The sequence below is a fragment of the Pipra filicauda genome, unplaced genomic scaffold, assembly GCF_003945595.2.
Source record: "Pipra filicauda isolate LSUMZ 115617 unplaced genomic scaffold, ASM394559v2 scaffold41_size5083284_pilon, whole genome shotgun sequence".
Classification (NCBI taxonomy): domain Eukaryota; kingdom Metazoa; phylum Chordata; class Aves; order Passeriformes; family Pipridae; genus Pipra; species Pipra filicauda.
Genome location: NW_024104554.1, coordinates 2,177,406 through 2,200,688, shown reverse-complemented (window position 1 = coordinate 2,200,688; position 23,283 = coordinate 2,177,406). Strand labels below are relative to the sequence as shown.

General features: G+C 37.8%; 1 protein-coding gene across 12 annotated transcripts in view; it reads left to right on the top strand.

Moving 5' to 3' along the window:
* Positions 1–23,283, top strand: part of DLGAP2 (DLG associated protein 2) — a 449,538-nt gene that overhangs the window by 337,226 nt on the left and 89,029 nt on the right. For 5 of the 12 annotated variants that reach the window (XM_039385558.1, XM_039385551.1, XM_039385549.1 and 2 more), the window contains one exon: positions 14,523–14,588. The exons of 3 other annotated variants lie outside the window; for them this stretch is intronic. In XM_039385558.1, coding sequence (XP_039241492.1) covers positions 14,523–14,588 — 66 coding nt within the window. 4 more of the 12 variants (XM_027744792.2, XM_039385548.1, XM_039385550.1 and 1 more) reach the window with 2 other exon arrangements.

Here is a 23,283-nt window from a genome sequence, read left to right as displayed (position 1 = left end):
GTTATTATTTTCAATAATAACAATTCTTCTACTAAGTATTAGAAATACTGATGCTATCAAATTACTAGCAGTAACCAGTAGAGTAAGTCTAGTATTAAATACTTCTTTTGTTACTTATACATGAAATCTAGCATTGTAGCACCAGGAAACCATGCCCTAATCAATGCATACATATAGAGGTGCTGTAAATTTATGCGACTAGTATTGATAATCTATAACCTCAAAATGAGTAAATAAGAGGAGAAATTAATACAACACACAGATTGAGCAATGATTTACAGATATGGTATTAGTTCTGTTTCTGGGAGTTCTTCAATGAAGTTTTTCCTGTTATTTACAACTTTTAATTGGAATTTTGAGAAGAAGAGAGATGTTGCCAACAGAGAGTCCAAACAAATGAAAACAACTGTGAATATTTTAGAACATCCTGGGTCTACTGGTTTCATGTGTGCACAACACCAGTAGCATAACTTAATGAATGGTGAAGCAATCCCTGTCATGCTGCCGTGGATAACATTATCCATGGACGTATGTATCCTGCCATCAAGTGCAATTTCCATTAATTAGTTCAGCAGATTGATTGATGTAGTTAGCTCCAGTACTGATGGCAACAAAGCTGCCTTTTTTCAGGCTTCAGTGAAGGTTTAACCAGGATTCTTGGTATTCTTGGTGGCTGAAGCCTAAGTTGCTATTGCTTAGCAACTGGTATTTCTAATCAGATTAAAGTTACATGTGCTGTAATCATTCTTAATAGAAAGACATATGATCTTGAGCAAGTCTAGGTATGTGTGTGAGAACAGAGGGCTGAAGATGGATGTAAGCACACGCAACATGTGAGAGATGGAAAACTACTGGAGTGAGCTTGATAGCATAGGAGGCCCTGCTGTCGCTATCTCGATGATGTAGTAAAATTCAGGGTGGTGGAGGGAGGATTTGAGCATAATATTGCATCTTTTTGTACCAGTGAAAGCACTACACGAAAATATGTCATGTTCTATTTCTTTCAAAGGTGTCAAATTTTAGTCACTGATAATTCCGTTTTTATCCATAAATCAGAAAACTTTACATGAAGTTTTGTGGAGAAAAAAATCCTTCTCCCTCCCTTTTGTGGAATGAGCTTTTGTGGAATTGTTAAGGCTATAAGATCATCAAGTCCAACTGTCCATTGAGTCCACCATTTGGGTGATGCAAATGATGGTAATTTCAAAGTAAGTGTGGAGGATACTCAAAGAGGTCTTATTTTGTGGACTGAACATTTGAACGGAAAACACTTTTTCAATATCACAGAACTTGTAAGTATTGCAGGTTTTCATGACTGCGACAAAACTAGGTAGTGGCCTGATTCCCAGCAAACAGCCAAAACACCACACAGCTGCTTGCTCACTCTCTTTCCTACGGGACAGAGAGAAAACGGAAGGAACGTGAGAAGACTTATGGACCAAGATAATGACAGTTAATAAAGGAAGTAACAGGTTTACATGGCACCAAAGAAAACAGAGGAGTTCATCCACTACTTCCCATCACAAGGCAAGCGTGCAGCCACTCACTGGAAAGAAGGGATTCAGCACCTATAGCGATGACTTGGGAAGACAAATACCATAACCACAAACATCCCTCCTTCCTCCTCCTCCTCTATGCGGGCTGACATGAAGAAAGCAAGCTTCATCCCAGCCAGACCCAGCAGAAGCTGAAACTTTTCTGTTTGCTTTTTCCATTTTTTTATTTTTTTTTTTTTACTGAACGGGTTAAGAGGCATATGACCACTAGTGGCAATATGAGAAACTCAAACACATTTTTCTGCTTTTTTTATTCTACTTGACATTATTTGACTTTTGGCATGGTGAATCAGCCTCCCTCTGTCTTAACAAATGTTTAACCATTTAAATTAATTTAAATAGCTCCAAAAAAACCCCTAAACTAGACAAGAACAAGGCCAGAACATCAAGATACTTTGAATGCTTGATCAAAGTGAGGGACTTGGTTTCTAACCCCAAACCTGACCCAGATGAAGTAACAGCTGACAGCTGATTCTCCTATGCTGAATCATTGTCAAAATTAGGAAGTTCTTCCAAGGCAGATTTACATTTCTCTTTTACTGGAAGAGGAAACCTTCATCAAAGCAGAAACATTCCTGCAAATAAATTTAGGTCTCAATGAGTTTATATTTTCTAAGAATAGGAAAAAAAATGAAAAAGAAAAGAGAAGGAAAAACAACACCAACAAAAACCCCAACAACAACCCTCTTCCCTACAAATGTACTTACCCATCAAGGAGTAAGTCATGAAAACGCTCCTCAGGAAATCCAAAAGGATGGGATGCATAAATAAGGCATGCTTACATGTTGCATTTTAAATAAGAGACTGCAGTAATGCGTACAATACATGTAGCCATCAGTGTTACCATAGGCAATTATCTGCACTGATGTGATGGGAGATGATTCCACATATAAGAATTTAGGGTGTAGCAGTCAACTTTAACCCATTAAATGCTTTCAGTACTGGAAACTGATGACTAGAAAGTCATTGATATATGCTGCCTGTCAGGATGGTGTCTTTTTGCTTATTTGGTTTTAGCTGCCCTTTTCACACAGTCATTTTCTTCCTGCCACCTGTAAATGCATGGTGTGTATTCAGTGCCTTTGCCATTTTCCTTTGGACTGACTCCAAATAAAATTTAACCAATGGAAGGTCTTTTATGAACAGACTGCATAATTCAACTCAAATTAGCTTTTTGCTCAGAGGCCAGAGAATGAATACAAAAAGTTATATTACTTTCAAAATAAAGTCATTAGTAATCATTAAAGCAGCAGCCAAATGCAGACGGCATTACAGCTGCATTAAAAAAATGGAAGTGGAAGTCAAACATTACTACTAATCACTGCCATTGTCCCGAAAGAGCAGAAATTAAGCACTGATTTAAATTCATTTTAAATCCCGTTACTGAGAGACCAAATTGCTAAAATTGTGGAGGCCTTACTCATGGATTTCTATAGAACAAAACTAGCTTTGCACTCTGAAACACTCGCAAATGTTCTTAAGAGATACCAGAATGACAGCCTAGAAACTATATCCAGTTGCATGGGTGAATAATGGGCATGTGGAGGAAAGATTCCCAGTACTGTCTTGCTGACACGACTTGACTCTGATGGGGTGAAAAGTTGACAGGTTATTTTATTCCCCTTGCCCTTTCATTCTGAGACAACAAAGAAGAGATGAAAGTTTTGTCTTCATGGACACCTCTCCTGTGGGAATTGACAGAATTCGGTAATTCATTTTCAACCAAGGAGTTTGTCACTACCAGTCTGGGCTTGATTCGAACATTGCATCAGAAATTAAAATCTCAATATTCCATTTGCAGCTTCTGGACTTTCTGATGACACTATTTATGACCCTGTTTATGGGCTTGAATAAACAAAGATATGGAGAAGCAAAATGACACCAACAGTAATCATTTGTTTTCCATTTGTAATGTGAGCTTTGAAGACCCTTACACAAGCCTTTCTCTTCCTTCTGCTGAAAATGCAGCCATGGCTGAAATAACGGAACTATATGTAACATCCCAGCAAATGTTTATGGATGTCCTAAACAGTTACTAGAGTCAGATGGTGAAAAAAATGGATTGCAATTGAAAGATACTGTTTTCAAGGTACTGAAACTGCACAGATGTAAATTAAATGGTATGTTAGCTTTCTATATATTTTGTGTCTGTGATTGCCAGATCAAAATGAAGGCCCTACCACACCACTGTGTTGCAGAAGTTTAGTAAGTCACCATGTGTCAGCTGAGCCTTGGTAACTGAACTTATTTACACCGTTATACTGTTTGCAGATATGATCTAATTCCAGGTACTTTTACCCCCAGGCAGATGGATAGTTACACCAGCAGAGCTGATATTCTTAAGCACATTAAACCATCCAAATCTGATCAAGCATCTAAGCTAATATTATTAAACCCTTTTTTTGTTGATTTTTTCAGCTGTGTGAGTTCTTCCAAAGAACAAGCTGGATGTATTCCTGATCACAGATTGTTGCCAGGGCAGGAAAAGGCCGGGCCAACATCTGTCCAAAGCACCTTGCAGATACAGGAGAAGAAAGAGTCCATGTGCATAATGTCAATGACCTGGGCTCTGCATGGGTATTTGCCCACATACAAACCTCAATGAGAAATTCTTGTAGTGAACAAGGTCTGGAAAGTATTTTACTTTGTGGCTCAAGGAAGATTAGCAGCACGTAAGGTGGAAGAATTTAGGTTGTTCCCCTCCCAGTGTAGCAACTACAAACATAACTGCAGCTAGCAAGGTGACCTGAACAAATTCCATCCTTGCTGAGAGCAACTATTTGTATTCAGTTTCTCAGTTCCTTTTTAAGTAATCTTGACAGTCTGGCTTAATGTCATTTTGCTTTAGGCCCTGAGGTGAAGAGCCTGGCAACCCAGCACTTCCCTTAGTCCCTGGACACATGGCCTGGATAGTGATCAGTCTAGAGTTGCCCACTTCTCCCCATTAACAGTAGAAGACAAGGGTGCACAGGGTCCCAGATGCTTCAGTGAAAAGCCTATCCTTGAGAAATGAAATAAAAATTTAATCTCTTTTGGGGAGTTCAGTCTAGCAAACTTGAGGATTAGGAACTGGCCAAGTATCTGTACACCTTTTGCAGCATCCTAAATATTGATTCTGTCCACCCCACAATACACAGCTTATAATTTTGCTTTCCAATTTCACTGACCACACACAGAATTGGTTCTCCCTCAACTTCATTTCTGCTTGCATCAGAGGAAAAATCCAAATAACCCAGCAGCTGCACAAGTTGTAGTTGAATGTCGCAACCAACAAACAGAAAGGTCCACCTCAGCCCCATTGTAACTGGTTTTAAAATGTAATGAATCACTGAGGCTATGTATCCTAAGCAATCACAGAAATATCTGCTATATATTACACAGTTTTTAGAGCAACCAGAGAGAACCCGAAGAGGGTTGCACCCACTGTGCAGAGTGCTAAACAAATGCATTAGTAGGAAAGCTCTCCGTGGTGAGGTAGTTGGCAGAAACCTTTCCTTTGTAAAGCACAACCTTCCTGAAACTGAGGCTGTTTATGGGTCAGTTCAAAGCAAATTCCTTCTTAAAGTAAAAATGCAGGGGAAAAAAGAGGTTTTTAAGTGTTGAAGCATCCTATTTTTACATTTTTAGAAGTTTCATTTTTCTAGCTTGAACATGTGCTGCTTCAGATCTCTTTTAACTTGTGAAAAAGACCAAAACTGCATGAAGTTAATTTGAAAATATAGATGTTTCTTTCACTTTAGATTCTCTCATAACAATTTCATTAATTTTAAGTTATTTCTAATGTGTGCTTTTATAATTTATAGTTGAAAATTGCTGTGGGAAGGACTAAAAGTTTATTTGGTCTTTCCAGTTATTTGCAGTCCTTCTTAAAGACCTTGTGGTTTAAATACTTCAGTAGAGCAGCTAGTTGGGAGTAGACATGCATGCACAAAATCCTCAGGTGAGCTTCAATCTGTGATATATTACTTGCACCTCAATAGGCTGGAAGAAGAGGAGGAAAAAAGAGAAAGGAAAGACTGGTGAGGGAGGGTTAAAATAAATAAGAAGAAAAATAAAGCAGATCTATGAAGGAGATGGAAAAGAGAAGGATATGAGACAAGGGAAAGATGAGAAAGATGAAAGGAAGCAGATGAGAGAGCAAGTCTTGCGTTGCGATTGCATGGGAGGGGGAAGGGAGATGAACTAATGACCAATCACTGGAAAATGCATTAAATTTGAGGGATGAATCTGAGCATAACTTCAGCACCATCCACAGGATGATGAAAACAGGGTAAAGAAAGGAGGCATCCTGATCCATCACTCTTTGCCTGCTACAGCTGCTCCAGACCCATGATTCTTTCTAGGAAGAAACCTTGTTGTGGTTATTGCTATTTTTGAGAGAGAAAAATGGCTCATTTATTAGGTACTGCATTTCATATGGCTTAAATCACCAAAAGGAAGCTACATATTATATATTAAATATTCATATTTGCTAAATAAGAAACCCTACCAGCTGTCAATCGTACCACCCCAGCATTTAGGTGTTCACAGAAATCCTCACCGAGATCCTCACAAATTGACTTGTGTAGGAATAAAACCCATAGGCATCATGTTTCCAGTTATATAGAACTTCATCATCTAAAGTCAAAAGGCCTTATTGGGGGGGATTCAAGACTGCAGCTACTAAAGCTAATTTCAGTTTTCAGTGGAATTGCTGGCTTTGCCCTCACATCCCATTGGGGTCAAAGGGTTTCCGTGCTAAATGTCTCCTACCATGGTAGATCAGTGTAACAAATGCAGTTGTTCTGTAATGTTAAAATATCTTATTTATTGAACATTTGAAAGACGGGGACACTGCTCAGACCTTTTACTCCATAAAACAAATTGGTAAAATCAGAATGCCATGACCACTAGTAATAATTGTTGTATATCTGGTTGTGGTTTTTACCAAAAAATAAAGTAAAATACAATGTGAGCATATCTAGTTTTAACCCGAAAGTGGAAAGGTTAAAAAATCCATGTTCTTTTAAACATAGTTTAATATTAGAGATCTCAGTAATTTTTAAGGAGAGTCTTAAAGAAATGCTTTTCTTCAAGATGAATTTGAAATATGTTGAAAACTAAAGGTTTTTCTGGGGTATCCAGAAGTCTTGGGTTCGTAGAATAAGGATCATGATTCACAATAATAAGAATATATTTTTAATATTCCTACTTTTTATTATGGAATATTTGAAATTCCTCTCACAGATCCTGAAAAGCAATAAAAGGTAAATAGCTCAATTAGGGGCTTGACACAGTCATTCAGCTGTGAAAAATCCAGGAAGAAAGGGCTTTTAGAAATTTCTTAGACTCTTTGAAGCATGTCATGGAGAGCCATGTCTGAACACGATGTCTTGTCACTGACTTACTCTTTTTTTGCTTGCAGTCACTTGATAATTTTGTTATGGAGAGGTAGAGTTATTTAACTGAATTAGTAATTTAAATTCTAGAATGACTGAAAAGTGACTCAGCTTTAAGACTCCACAGCATTATCTAACACATTTTTCCATTTATTGCTTGAAGTGGGACAGGGAAGAGGAACTTGCAGATCTTTGGGGTAAAAAGGATAAGGTACCTCTGAAAGACTTCCAAGAAACAAAATGTCCCTGGCTGGTTCAGACAAGGCTTCTGTGGGGAACCAATGCCTTTCAGGGTGATCACCACCGTAGTGCTAAGGCAACCCATGTTTTGTGGATAATTTGCATCTGCCAACAGCTGGGATGCAGGAGTTAGTGTGCAAAGACCAATACGATCCCTGACAGCTTCAGTGGTCCCCTGCAATATACTTTATTTTGTTCTTTTTCCAAGACAGTATGTGAGGGACACAGTCATCTCCTTGTCCCCGATATACTGGGCTGTGTGCCTGGCTACTCCCTCTGACAACTGATGCCTGGTTTTATAGTCCTGCTGTCTGAAACTATGCTGTAAAAAAGTGGACAGGGTGAATGAAAGCAAGAGATCAGAGATTCCTTAGTCCTGCTCTTCAAGGGGTGGGGAGGGTTGTTGGGTTTATTAGTCTTGGTAGTAACCTAGGGATTCTTCAATATTTATTAGTGTAATATATAAGAAAAATATGTTTGTGTTTGGAAAGCGAAACAAATTATCTCTCTTGGGCACAATTTAATATGACTAATGAATTCTCTAAGTTATGAAAGGGTAGATGAAAATATTAAAAAATAAAATAGAAGAAAAAAGCAGAGAATCATATCATACCACAGGAAAAAGCCATACTGTAAAACCAATTGAATTTCTGGTCTCTGTGTCTGAAAGTGGCATAGCAGAGTAACAAAAATGTACAGAGAAGAGTGAGAAGGATGATGAAAGATTTAGAACAGCTTTGCCACAACAAAATACTAAACAGATTGCTTCCTTGATTTGGAAAAGGAAGGAATAAGGAAGGGATATGGTAGATGTCTACACAATTATAAATTATATAGACATAGTGCATAGGGCTCAATGATCCATTATTTTTCACAACCAAGGAATAGAGGCACCTAATTTAATTATCAGGCATCTTGATAAACAAACAAAAAGGAAATTCTTTTTCAAATAAAGCATAATTAAATTGTGAGGTGCACTGGCACAGGATGCAGTAGAGGCTATCAGTATAAATGGGCTCAGAGAAGATTAGATAAATCCATAGAGGATAGATCCATTGATGACTATTAAAAATTATGGTCTAGACTAAATTTCTGTCTCAGGAAGTCCCTTAAGTGCTGATTGCGGGAAGCTGGAAAAGTATTGTAGGCAATCTACATATTTGCCCTGTTTCCAGCAACATCCATTTTGGGCTGGTGCTGGAGCCAGCATACCAGGATGAGCAGATCTTTGCTGGACTCATCAGCAACACTTGTGTGTCTGTATGTCTGTGTGTGTGTGAGAAAAGCAAGAACAAAAAAAGAGAGAGTCTGTGATGAGAAAAGCAAAAGCAACTTAATTAAACAATGACTTCCTCTTACTGTTAATACTTTTTGCACAGGCCTCTTGCAAAGGAAACCTCGATAACCTTAAATCTGATACTATCATCTTTAATATTTATTTCAATCAAAGTTTTCCCTACCCAGCTGTGTATTTGTTGCTTCTCACATGCTATCAGAACAATGCATGAGAATATCGTATTGACAATACTGCCACCTGGCCTACGTCTGTCATGTCATGGCCAGGCTTCGCAAACGAAGATTTGGGAAGGGCACTACCCACGTTTGTTACAAGCGCGTTGGTGGTTAAAAAGGCCAATACGAGATAGACACAGCAGAAAGACTCCTTAGGTGGTATATTCGGCAAGGCACGAATCTTTCTATGTTGTCTTTTCTCCTCCAGAGCGATCCTGCGTGCGTTCTCAAAAGCATCAGCAGCATTATAGATGGTGTGTCTCCAGACCTCCCGATTGGAGGCCAGAGTAGACCAGTGATGTTGATCAATATGGCCAAGGCTGAGATGTTGTTTCAGGGAGTCCTTGTATCTCCTCTTTGGGGCTCCTCTCTTGTGGCAGCCGGTGGCAAGTTCACCATAAAGCAAGATCTTAGGGAGGCGGTGATCTTTCATTCTTGAGACGTGTCCTGCCCAACACAGCTGTGTTCTCAGCAACATGGCCTCAATACTTGTGACTGCTGCTTGTTCTAGAACAGATGTATTGGTCACATGATCTGACCAGTGGATGTTTAGGATTGTATGGAGACAGTGTTGATGGAAGTGTTCTAGAAGACACAGGTGGTGGTAGTAGATGACCCATGATTCAGAATCATATAAGAGAGTAGACAGCACTATGGCTCTGTAGTAAATTAAACAGTGCCAGAAAAAAGGTGCAACAAATAGGAATTTGATTATTTGTAATAGTGGTCAGCGAGGTCCCTGCCTTAGTTTTAAGCTTGGCCAACTAATTTTCACTGTCCCAAATAATTCCCAGGGGATTAGCATGGGCAAAGGACCATTCCTCATCACAGTTTGGATGAAGCCAACCTGTTCTTGAAGATATGGCTAGACCACAACAGTTGGCCTCACGAGAGAAGGAGCCTTCACCATGTCTAATTTACTATATAGATGTTATAATATTGATTGGATGAAACCTTTTGAGGATTAGACAAGGAAATTTATAGGTTTGCCAGAAGTGATTTTGGCTGCTTGAGGAAGGTCTGAACCAATCCAGTTAGCTGTCTCCCAGGAGGAATTAGGGATCCATAACAGGTTGCAGCCATGCAGCCATTTGGTCATTTCCCTTAGGTCAGGACCAGTTTCATGACAATTATGTCTGTTATCATGACATAACCAGAATAGGCTGGGGATATCTTTGGCTAGGGTCAAAGGCCACCTGCAAGAAATGCTTTAATTGCATAGCAGCCTAGTGGACTTTGAGGTACAGGAGATATCTCTTCTAGATGTCTAAGTATGTCTAGTCTGGGAGCGGTGATTTTGTTTTCTCATATCATGGAGTGATATGGTGAGTGGCCTGTATTCATACTCTGTACACATTCTATGATCTGTAATTATATGATCAAATGAAATTGCAGCTGCAGCTTAATTCAGATATTTTAAGGTCCATGTTTTCTTTCATCTATTGTCAGACAATATAGCAGACGCTACAAGACAAAACTAAAAAACAACAGCTACCACAGGGAGCTTGCAGGCTGAAAGAAATGTACATATAGAAAAAAAGTTGATGTGTGGTCCAGTGTGGGCCAATAATAAATAAATTAAATTCCATTGAACTGAGAAGTTCCATATCAGTTCTAGTCGGTCTTGCTCTTATATGGAGCAGGCAGATAATTGATTGTAAGTCTTGCTGATGTGAACGTTTTAAAGTATGTGAGCAACAAGTCCATTGAGAATGGGGCCTATTTTGTGGATGGATAGGTTATGGAAGAAGTACAGTTAAGAGATGGAAACAGCATGCCTGGTTATTAAGGATAGAATGAATGCATAAAAAATGAGGGCCAACATAAAGGCATATCTTGGTGCAAGACTTTGCAGGTGAAGAAACAGAATTTAAACTGATATGTCATGTCAGATAGTAGATTGACAGGTTAAAATTGAGATGATAAAATCTGAAGGATGGGCAAAGTGATTATTCATCCCTGCCACAGAGCACACCTTTGCCCAGATTTGGCCCATACCAACCAGTGCTTCCCTAGATAATGTCTCCTTAGCAGGGTATGGAACAGCACAAGCCAGGGCACACAGACATTCAACCTGTTCTGAGGACAAAAGCTGTGCCATGCCAGCTTGATCTTGGGTGCTGGCCTGTGTCATTTCCCACTGTGCATGTAGTAACTTCAGGGCTGAATGAACCGTCTGGATCTGTCAAGCTGGTTCCAACTCAGCAACGTCTCCTGACGTTTCCAAGCCTAAGTCTGGAGAACTTCAGCTGTGAAAAGTTCCTATCACAGTTTTGAGTGTCATGTGTGCAGTGTTGCACTGGAATGCATGACAGATATATCACTTTTTTAAAAAAGAAAATGAGATACTACATGTAAATGACAGTTTGTGCTCTCCTACTTATGCAGATCACAGCATCATTTTACTATACATTCAACTTTCATGAAAGCCGACATGTCTGCGCTTTTAGAGCCTTTCATTTTTTGTCACTATTTTGAGCCCTTTTGAGACTTTTCCCACTATTTTTTAGTTTCAGTTTCAGAGGAAGGTTCTTGCTTTCTGTTTAGACCCGTCTGTGATGCAGTAGTTTGTATATTGAGACGTGTTCCTTGTCTGTGATCTGTGTATTCCATACATTGCTTAAAAATTTTTATTGTAAATCATCCTATTTTCATAATCTCATCTTCGTTTGCAATTCATTTCCCATTGAAGCATTCCATGCTAAGAGTACCATTTCCTTCTATGTCCACTAGTGTAGAATGTTCTACTAGTAGGTAGCAAAGGGCAAGCTGAGATACTGTGAATTTATGAGATAGAGAAGGTGAATGACATAAAATAAATGCACTCGTTCTGTGACACGTGAATTTCAGAATGTGCCATAATTCTGTGATAATCTACATGACTTCATTACTATGACATATGAAGGTTTCTGCTGTGCTCATGAATGAAGGACATGCTTTTCATTTCTGTGGTCAATAATAAAAATTATAATTTCTAGGAGAAATTTAAACTGAATAAACAAAGACCATGTATGTCTGTTTCTGAAGGAATAATACAAGTTTGAAGTACAGTTCAGCCTCATATGAAGATTATCTTTGTAATACTGCAAGAGCCACTGAGACTCTAGGTTAATTATGCCGCGTAAGTGAAGAATACAAAAATTGAATGTCTTCAAGGACTGAAGGAACTGACAGTAGTCTTTTTAAAAGACAATATAAATAATGAAATAGTGCTGTGAATAGGTATAGTCATAAAATATAAAGAAATAAGAAGTCCTCATGCTTAGGAAGTAAACTAATCGCTAAGAGCTGCTCATATCCCTCATACAGATTCATAAACTTAAGGAAATCACAAAGGAATTCTAAGTTCCTTTGAAATATTTGCAATTAACCCTATTCAAAACAGAATACAGGTTTTCTGCAGGAAGGAAATTCTATCTCTTTGTGCACTCTATAGGCTCTTCCAGACAAAAGGCTCACTGACACTAACAAATGTATTCATGTAGGATAGTTACAAGAAAGAAATTAATTTTAATCCTAATTCTACTGTAAAATTGAGACAGAAAGAGATTAATTGTATTGTCCAAATTTGCACAGGAATGTTTAAAGCAAAGTCAGAATCTGACTTGTGGATCCCATTGCATGACCTTTCCCTTTAATTTTGAAAAGGAATTTATTTTCTTCTTTTTTTTTTTTTCTCCAACTCTTCAGACCCACAAATGTTTAGTTTTGTTTAGCCTACTCCTAACATTTTAGTCTACTTTTGGGCAGAGCTTGTTATAGAATGCTAATTTCTTGCAAGGGAGAAATAATGTTATGCATAAATTCTGTAATTGTTTCTGAATATGTGTGCGTGGTAGAACTTTGGAATAAATTTATAGCTTTTCAAAAATACAACACTATTGTTTCAATATTTTCAATATTTATTAACATCTAACATCTACTGAAGTTAGCATAAGATCTCCTAGTCATTTACAAGAATGTAAACAATCCTTTAGAATATTTTTGTTATAGCTTTTATTTGATTCCTTATTCCTTACTCCTGTGCAGCCACGTTAGAGGACAGGCTTATGAGTTATACAATATAGGCGGATCATGTGAGCAAGGTCTCCATGGGAACTGCCTAATTTGTGCTTTTATTTAATTAGAGATGTCCATTACCTTTCCAAATGAAGTTTAATTTAAATTCATGTGCCAGTCATTTTAAAAATTGTGTATGACTTTTTATCTGTCACTTACTGAGATCTCTTGAAGGCTGTATTTTAGCAGTGAGTTTATTTAACAATTGAGTTTATAAACAAGATGTTTATTTGACAGCTCAGCCTATCCAACAGTCTTAACATCCTTTGGACCAATTCTCTATGCAGTATCTGTGCTATATTACCCATTGTTATCAATTATATATTCTTAAGCTCAGGAATTGTTAAAATCTCAGAGTAATTGCTTGAGAGATACATATGAGTACATTAACTCATTTTGCTTCCTGTGAGATAATTGGGGAAAAAAATCAAAGTACAAATAAAAAGTGTAAGCAAGACCAAGAAATATATAAAATGCATGTGTTTGTTAAATGGAGCATTGAAATGGGAAAAACAGTGTGTCTATTGTAAGATACACAAAAAAACCCAGCTTGTCTGATAGAGAAATTGAGGTACTCTTAAGAAAAGTCTGAGTTGATTCAAACTTTCGTCAATGTCTACCTGAGGGTATGATAGCAAGAACTGATGCAAGTTATTTAGAAGTCATCAGTCATCAGTTGTGCAAAAACTATGGTCTGCAATACCTGATTTTATCTTTCTCTGAAGAGCTGGTGGTTGAACTTACAGTGAGAGGCTATGGAGTGCTCCATAGCTCTTCTCAGGGATCTGTGCTTGTAACACACACAGATGGAAAAAAAAGAGTAAAGTAAAAGGCTATATATACTCAATAATTTCCACATATTTGCTGGTGTTGACACCAGCAAATACGAAAATAGGGAAAAAACATAAAACTCATTAAAAATATAGTATTGGGTAAATACATGAAACGTTACTGTGATATTTTGTATCTTAATCTATATATTCTTAAACCAATCTTGCAATTTACAGAAGTGTTACTGACCCAATTTTCCATATGCAGCTCTGTTATAGAAATATCTAAACTAAGTGCCTGATCCAAAGTTAGTTTGTATTCCAGCATGACAGGAGGGCAATGCAGAGGCAACAAACTGCAACTCTGAAAGAGGTATAAGCAGGGTAGCTCAGAGCTGCACTCAAGCCATTTAAGTGGTTTCTGCATTCATGCAGAATATACATATCACCTGCATTTAAGTACTTCTCCAGAATTACAGAAGTGATGTCTGGCACAAAAGAAAACGTTACTGGTAGGAGAAAGTCACCATCACATCACTGTCAGAGTTCACAATGGCAGAATTGAACTGATTGTGTATAAAAGGTAATAAAAGTGGCCTGAGAATCATAAGTGGAAAGTGCTAAAGGTGCAACTGGAAGGACTGACAATAAGGATTCTTCTGGAATAAATACATGAAGCTTAAAAGGCAGTAGAACTCAATGCAACTGAGAAAAGTTGAAAAGAACAATGTAAAAGATCTTATAAAAAAGACATTTATTATGACACTAGTGATTTGAAAATGTCTGGCAAAATTAAAAAATTAATAATAATAATTGATGAGCACTAGAACAACTGGCAAAGAGGGATAGATACTGCAGATAATAGCACCTCATCAGCTTCATGTTATCTGAGATACTGAATGGTAATAGATATCACTGAGTGGATTTAAAAACTAGTTGAGAGTTTATGTCTGGATATAGAAAAATATCAGAGGTATTAAATAGCTACTTTGTTTCTGTCTTTTCAGAAGAAGAGGGTGGCGATCTGCTCAAGTCGGGCTTCAGTTTTCCAGGGACGCCAGAGGAGGAGCTAGGTACAGATACCATCTCTCAGATAACTGGTACTACTTGAGCATCCAGAGGCTGGGCGCAGCCGCGGGGTGAGGCAGCAGGAGGCTGCTCTGCGGTACAGCCTCCCTTCAGCCACAGAGCCCACAGCAGGCATGGCACCATGTGGTGTCAATGAGAGTGGCCAAAAACCTCTCAGTAAAATCCTTCTGGGAATTTCTCACCTGCTCTATAAGGTTAGAGAATGGAAAGCAAAAAAACATCAGCTTTGGGTAACACCCACACAATCAAGAATTCAAAAGAAGAATTACCAACCTTACTTCTTTGTCTTTTTCTCTTTGTTTTACCCCTTAGAAAACATACTAATTGCAGACGGAGTTTTCAATGTTACCTTTTCAATTTGAAAAAGTAACAAAAGCAAGGAGAAATCAGAAAATCTTAAAGTCCACAAGTGAAATCTTGATGCTTCTGTCTTACAAAGCTAGTAGTAAAATATCCCACTGGCTTCAGTTTTATACATTTAGATTGTGCAAAATTGTGTTTCTGTTCCTGTATTTTCATATTCAGGTTCTCACTGGTTTATGTGAAATTCATCAAAATTTTGATTTTTGTGCAATTACTTTATGTGGATTTTTTTGGAAGAGAAATATGGAAAGTGATTTCTGTGTGTTTGCTAGTTAAAGCTCCCTTTATTCAGTGTGAGCTTACTTACATTTCAGAAGTCAGTATAATTTTTCTCTTTTTGTGCATATACTTACGTTAATACATTGCAACAGTTTATTTTGTGTTATTAGGATATTGTTGTAGTTGACAAGAATACTATAAGCTCTCTCCCTGACTGTATTGTTGCACATTACTAGGAAGATAAATCATAGTTGCTATATTAAGGAAAAGTACGCAAGCAGTTTGAACATGAATTTACGCAAGGGTTGTCATGTTTGAACAATCTCTTAGAACAGGATTTTCTAAAACAAGTAGTGTTGTCACTCCGTTACACTCAAATCAGGGAGTTCCATAAATGTTCAGTGTAAAAATATCTGTATTGGACTTAATATTCAAAAACAAGTGAAAAAAAGCTACAGGTAAGTCCAGACCCAAAGATCGGACAGAAGGAGATGTTAAGAAGAGACTGAAGAACCTTCAGGCAGTTTCTACCTTAATCAAAACAGTGTAAGCAAGAAGATATGGTTAAACATGAGGCTTCCTAGGAATCTCACAAGTGGATCCTATGGAGGAGTCATGAAATAAGCAAATATCTCAGCCTTCTTGGATGTTTGGAGGTTTTTTGTCCTACTGTCCCATTTCGTAGCACACAGAAAGGAGTTCAGATGGGTTAGAATCTCATCTAAGAGCTGGAAAGTAATTCAGTAGTAATGTCTAAACTGTAGATCTCTGGAGTTCCTTTAGAATCAATGAAGAGTGATAGACCTTTCCAGGACATAACAGGTTTGGCCTACTTAAGAAGCTTAGTGTAGAGTGAGATAAATCATACCCTAGAAGTATGTCAAAATTGTTCTCCTTCCCGTTTGGTTGAGAAAGAACTGCAGGATTTCTGAAGCCAGAATAAATGATATATAAGTCAACAGTATTAAATGTCAGGTGTCTATAGGAGCAAGGGCCCTCATATAAAATAGGCCATAAAGATTGACACAAAGATATGTGCTAACTGATCAATCATACAGCACCCTAACTAAGAAGAAGATGGGGATTAGTCAGAAAGGAGAAACAGGAAAGCCAAAAACATAAAATCACAGCCAGACTACGAATAAATTAAGCTGCTTTCAAAAAATTTCAGCTATTTATGGCAAAAGGACTGAAAAAAAACATACCAAAAACAAGGGCAAGGAACGATCTATCTTTGCTCCTCAATTATGTGTCCCTATTGGAATTCTCTGAAACTAAGTACCAAAGAACTCTAGATCATTCATAGAAAGAGGTGAGTGGTTTTAATATTTTCAGAAGACAATCCTGTCCTTCTGACTTAACTATCAAACTGTAGGTGGTCAAAACACATGGATTAAATTAACCATTTCAGTGTCTCACACTGGATACCATTAGTAAAAACATATGATGTCCCATTCTCCCCTAGAGAAAATCACTGAAATTGATAAGGCTTTTATAAAAGTTGTTGGATAGTAAGTTAAATTCTGTGTAGACAAGCTCTGTAGTTATAGCTGTGCTAGTGTATTACACCTCTACCAATGCGTAGGATATATTTGTCTGTCCTTCTGTCTTTCCTCCAGTATTGTGTTCTGTCACTTGAAGATTTGAGTTCAAATCCATTAACTGAATATAACATTAGTGAAAAAACTGCAAACTATTAGATATTTCTCAGTCTCCACTTTTTACTGCTGTTGCACAAGTATAAAGTTAAATATTCATTGAAGAGAAATCTGATTCTGGGTGAATACTGTAATTACTGAGCAATGGAAATGGGCTTGCTCTCTTTCTGTATATACATAACCCAATGACTACTTCATTATTTTGTATGAACAGCCTCAATCTGAAGGACTGCTAGAGACCTTCATTCCAGAAGAAAACACAGAAAGGGCTTTCCCGGCGAAGTGAAATAGTTTCCCAAGTCAAAGCAGAGTCAAGATAATGTTCTTTAAGGTAGTTGTAACTGCAGGGCCATTCCTTATTCTAAACTCTCATTGTCCCAAGGAGCTTCAAGTTATGATCTCTCTGGAACTGAAGAATTTCTGACTCCAGGCCTTTATTTGTAAAACGGGTTTAGTATTTCCTAGTGAGATTTTAGGGCTTTGGTGGGGATTAATTAATGTTTGCACAGTATCTCACCAGAGTGAAAATGCTGAATAGTCATTAAATAATATTATTAATAAAATGATCCGCTGCCTTAATTGGAAAAAGGTATCAAGGGATGGGACTGATCTCAACTCTTTTACACCATTGATTCTACGAAAGACCTCATTAGATAAAACAGGCAGAAATGCAATGGATTCCTTCAAAAAAAGCTTACCCGAGTGTTCATAATCTGTTCTTGAAAACAATATTTTATAGCTTTTCCTATAACATTTATTTGTCAACAGAGTTCAGGGCGATAGGTATTATTGTTACAAGATTCACACACCAAAAATTTCAATTCTTTTCGCTAGTAATATCTCAAATCAGCAACCTGATAAAGTGTAAGATAAAGCATACGCAGATATTCTTCCCAAGAATGCCAAGGCAGTGGAAGGATTAAAAAAGGTTTATTTCAGATGCAAGGACCACTTCCTAATGATGCTGCACACACCAGGCCCCCAGGGAAAAAAGGCAATGCCCCACCTTCTCCAAGGCTTTTTGTGGCTTCTGTCTCTTCTCCCCCACCCTCCCTGGCTGGAGGAGGCCTTGTACATGTCTGCATGTTATGTCTCTGCATACCAGGGAGAGAGAGCTTGCTCACAGCTTCTCCCTGCAACTTTCTCTGAAATGCAGAAGGAAGACAACAGACATCTAACCCCTTTGAGAAGGCATTTTACAGTCTTCCTAAGCAAAATCAAGTTCTAGCTTTTTGTCATAAATTCTTCCGAAACTGTACCTATCCCTACATAAAGGTAGCAGAGCAAGAGATCTGACATGCATGATCTCATGCAGCTCACTGTAAGTCATGAAAATTGAAGTTCTTCTAATTCCTAGCTTTCATCTAGCTGGTGTTTATATTATTTAAATAATGTTAGTGTATTAGAAAATAAACATTTTATAGAACTACTCTTTTCTATGCTGCCTAGAAATTTCTCACTGTCTTATTTACTTTAGGCCTGTAAAGGATAAGGCAACATTTTGCTTTGTGTGTTAAAAGCAAACAGTGCAATCTTAACAAGAGACAGAAAAAATGCCATGTTTGAATGGCATTCAAATAGTTAAAGAAAGGTAAATGGGGAAGATGGGGTGAACTTCTCTTTAAATATAGATTTTAACAGGTAACATGCACAGAGTAAAGAGGAAAAAATAGATTATCGAAAAACTAACTCCTTTTTATAGGTAAGGAAAACATTTATTTTACATAAGTTTTATGCATAGCCACTTTGAATGTCAGGCAAAGAAAGAGAACTTGCACTAAAGGCTTTTTGTTTCAGTAAATTACTGTTTTCTCTTCAGGAATGGATATTGAGTTGATGTTAAGAAAAAGACTGAAACCTGTAAACCAGGTTGCAGTTACTAATAATGCTCTTAACCTGCCCCAAATGCAAAGTAAACTCTAAAGGAGTTTAAGGGCAGGTTACCAAAATGTATTTTTATTTCACAGTTGATGCAGTCGTGCTTTTGATTAATTGGTAAGGTTCAAGTGTCAGACAGTAACTCATGCTTATTCAATCACTGTTGATTGTATGATCATGACATTATGACCGTATGTGTTGAAAGGAAGAAAGGATATAACCGTTCTTGAAATAAAAGCATAAATAAAGGCCTGACTTTTCAGTCTGTCTCTCCTTCTACCAAATTATCCAGCTTTACTCAGTGTAGTCAGTGTCTGAACACTTCACAGTTTTCAAGGGTTTTAGCTTCATGTACCAGGCACAACAGGCAATTTTCCCAAGGACAGAGAAGGGGTTGTCAGTGAGCTCTTGGCTCTCTTCTGTGGCACATCCACGACTCAGTCGACCTTCCCCCAGAGCATTCAGGGATGGTTAAACATGTGTAGACTTTTACTGGAGTTGGTGGCACTTCAGTCAGAAGCAGGGCTTGGCCACATGGAGTAAATTGCAACAGTGACACTCATACCTGTAATTAACAGGCACAATACCAAACACTCTATTCTAAATTCTTAGATGGGCATTATCCCAGAGACTGAATATATCCCTGGTTTCTGACACTAATCCTCAGAGGTACAGAAGTTACTTTTATTCTTTTGCTATGGGGAACTAAAGTAGGGAGTCTACAATATATCCACAAAGGTTAACTGCAACCCAGTGAGGAAGCTCAAGGTTCTTTGTGGCAACTGGCATAGCATTGCATGGCCGTATCCTGAACCATACAAAGAATTCATGGCTGGACAGGAAAACCTAACTGCAGATTTCCCAAGTTAATCCTCTAACCACAGGGCTATCTTTCTGTCATGTAATAAAAATATGTAGCCAGGTGGTTTGGTATGGCAATATAAAAGTCTTTTAAACCTGCAAGACATTTTAAACATGAGGTGACCCATTATGATTCATTGTCACCCTATTATTTGCTTATTGTGACTAGATGAATAGATACTGCAAAAAAATAGCCTTTTTTATTACTGTTATTCCATCATATCTCTAAATAATTGCACTTCATATCCTTTCTTTTTCAGTACCCAGAAACTGCAGTGTAGAAGCATACTGATGAGATGATCAAGATCACAGAAAATGTTAATGAAATAATACAAAATGTTTTTCAGAAAATAAATTTTGAACTTTAAATTCCTTTTAGTTATGCTTCAGAGCTTATTCTGTGAATTACTTTCAGTCACAGTACAAAATCATATCATATGGACTAAGCATCATATAAAAACATGCTAACTGTCCTGCATTTTAATTATAAGCTGTTGGCAACAAATGCTTGGTAACAATCTGTAGACTAGAAGCTATTTCTAAAAATTAAATACCTCATAATGTCAGATAACTCTGCAAAAATCCCATTAGGCTCAAGGTCAATTTACAAACAGGAAGATATTTGTAAGGATGCAAGATTAATCAAAGAGGATATTTGTTATGAATTATTCATTCATTTCTACTACAGAATACAAACAGGGTTATGCATTCATAAACAAATATTTCTGTTCTAAATTATTTCACACGTGGGATATTAGTAAAGGAGGGACATTTTTCTCTCCCTCGTGCCCTGCTGACCTCTGTAACACCTGGGTGCATCCCTGACATGCAACATTTACTTTCCCATAAAGAGCGCAATGGCTCCAACAGAGATGAGAGACTGACTCGTGACTGCTTTGTTGCACCTGCCTTCCTCAGTGAGTGTCTCCACTGTATTGTCCCTTTTCAACAGGATAAAATGTGCAGCCTTTTAAATGCTTTCCCATGATGAGCAGCTTAAATGATGTGCTCTCCATTTCCCCATAAAAAAAATTACCATTGTCTACCTCCACATTCATTATAGGCTGCTTAGGCTCTACCAGGAGTGAGACAATTTATTGGCTCAGCCAGGCTGGTGGAGATACTTCCAGCATAGAGGTAAATGACGAGAGTTTCTTCTCACAGTGCTGGGCACATAGGCCGTTGATTCTGTCTGTCTTAAGGGGATTTGCACTAGAGTAAGCAGTGCAGCAGGATAAACGCCAGCAAATATTGCTTATATGATCCCAGCTTTCCATGGCGAGTTCAGTTGTCACCTTTCATTGTGCAACTTCATATGTATTTTCCGTCTTTTTACAATGTAGTTTCTCTTCATAAAAAAAACAAAGAGGCAGCAGGGTATTAAGATGACCTGTCTAAAATTTGCTCAGAGTGGGGGTACTTACACCATCACCTTGTGCCAGGAGCAGGGGTCACAGTTTGATGCTTCACTGCCACATGGAAAATCTGGGTGCTAATGGGTGTGGGAAAAGGCAATTAATGTTTGTAATGTTTGTCACAGATCCAAAACAGAGCTCAGCCAGGCAGAAAAGAGACAGCACCCTGATTTGAAAAATTCCCAATCTGGAGGTTATGGAAAGAGGAAGATTGTCTGCCTGTTACTATGGCAACAGGTTTTAAAGGGAACTTGTCACCAGGCTGCTATTTCTTCCTGCACCCCATAGGAAAATCAGGATGAGTCCTCCTCCATCTCAGTGGGTTGAACTGAACGGAAAAGTTCACCATAAAATGATGAAACAGCGAGAGGCATTGCCAAGGGTGTACAGCTGAGCAGATAATGATGAACTCCAAAAAGCAAAAAAAAATAATTTTTTGGGTCAGACCAAGGCTAAAACTCTAAAATTTTTGGTGAATCAAAAGGCTGCAAAAAACAGATGCTGAAACAAACAGAAAAACAAATAATTTTCTTTAGTTCTGACAATTTAAAAATTGTATTGAATATTAAAAAAGTAAAGGTGATTTTGAGGTATTTTCAAATAAACAGTCATACATTCTGTGACAATAATCAATGCTTTTGAGCATTAATCCATAGATTATTTCTTTCCCAGAAGAGCACTCTGTAAAATAAGCAAAATCTTTAAAATTCATGTTTTAAAGAAATAATAAATGACTATTTAGAAGGAATATATGGTAAATATTTTTATTAGGACCATTAGTTATCTCAGGCCCCTTAGTATTGCAAAGGATGGAAAACTTCCTCCATGATATATCATCGTAAAAAAGGACAAATTCAGAACAATTCCAGAAACACTAAGAAAAAAATTCAACAGAGAAGATCATAAATATAAGCATTATTTCTTTTGTTTGATTTTCATTTAAGAATCAATAATAAGTATTTCTTATTAGAAAAGAAGCCCTGGAGATGTGGTGATTCTGTTCAACTGAATAGTTGGTTCAAGTGGTTTCGATCCTGGGGATTAAATCTTGGCCATTTTGCTATCAATGGCAGTATTTCAGCAGAACCAGTTTCACCCTTCCGTGCTATCATCTTCTTAGCTGGGGACCCTTCCAGGTTTCTAACACATTTATTCTAGTCCAGCACAAATTGTGCATTCTGCAAAATACAGCCCTGATTAGAGATGATCTACTTCAAGTAACACAGGTGTTGTAGGTCAACTAAGCAAGAACTTTTCTCAGCAAATGTTTAGAACTAATCCTGGCCCTGTGAAGTTAATGGGAGACTTGTCACTGCCATCAACGTGACAAGGATTTCCCTTGTACTTCCAGAGTGGTTTGTAGATTCCTGTGTACACCTTTGAGCTGTACCATGCAATACTTTGGCTTTCTTTTATTGCTGAGAAAATAGTGGCAGTTTTATGACACCAAGGGAAACTGATTGTCTGCTGACTTAATAACTGCAAACAGCAAAATTTTCTCCTTTAGGAAAGGAAGTCCATAAAGCCAGGCACAATAAGGAACAAAAGCAGGTTAGTAGCGTTGGGCTAGCGTTGGTCTGTATTTGGAAGCATTAAAAACTGTTGTTCAATGATACTCACATATTGAAGCCCTGGTTAACTCCATACGGCTGTATTTTTCCAGAAAATAAAGTTACATGTTGATTATTTTAGGTCAATCTTATCATGACACATTATAATTTTTTCACAACTCTGCTGATCATACAGATTCTGTGAAAAAATATTAGTTGTAAATCATTTTGTGGACTTACCTGTGTTGTAGCACTGTTGGAAAGGTAAATAGTGGCAATGAACTTCAAACTTGAAAAGCACTGTGAAGGTCTGTGTGCTACATACCAGTCAATACCAAGACATCATACACTTCAAACCAATTGAAATTAAGTTTTGCACCATCCTGAAGACTCCCTGCGTTGCTCAACTCCATATCCTGGAGCTTCTTGCAAATCCCATATTGCCTGTCATGAATTTCTGTCCTATCCTTTGTCGTGGCATGGGCACAATATTGTGCCTCTCATCCTCTTCATGCAGTCCAAGTGCCTATTCTTCCACCCAGAAGATGTTAGATGTCTTCATTCCTCAAATACTGTTCCCAAATTTCTCCTTTTTCACATATAGCACATCCTGTTCTCCATGCCAGGCATGTGTTGTAACCTGGCTCTAACATGTTCCTGGTCACAGCTTTCCCCAGTGATCGTAGCTCTCTGTCCTTTTCCTCATCCTGGTATATTGTGCTGTGTGTCCCCTGA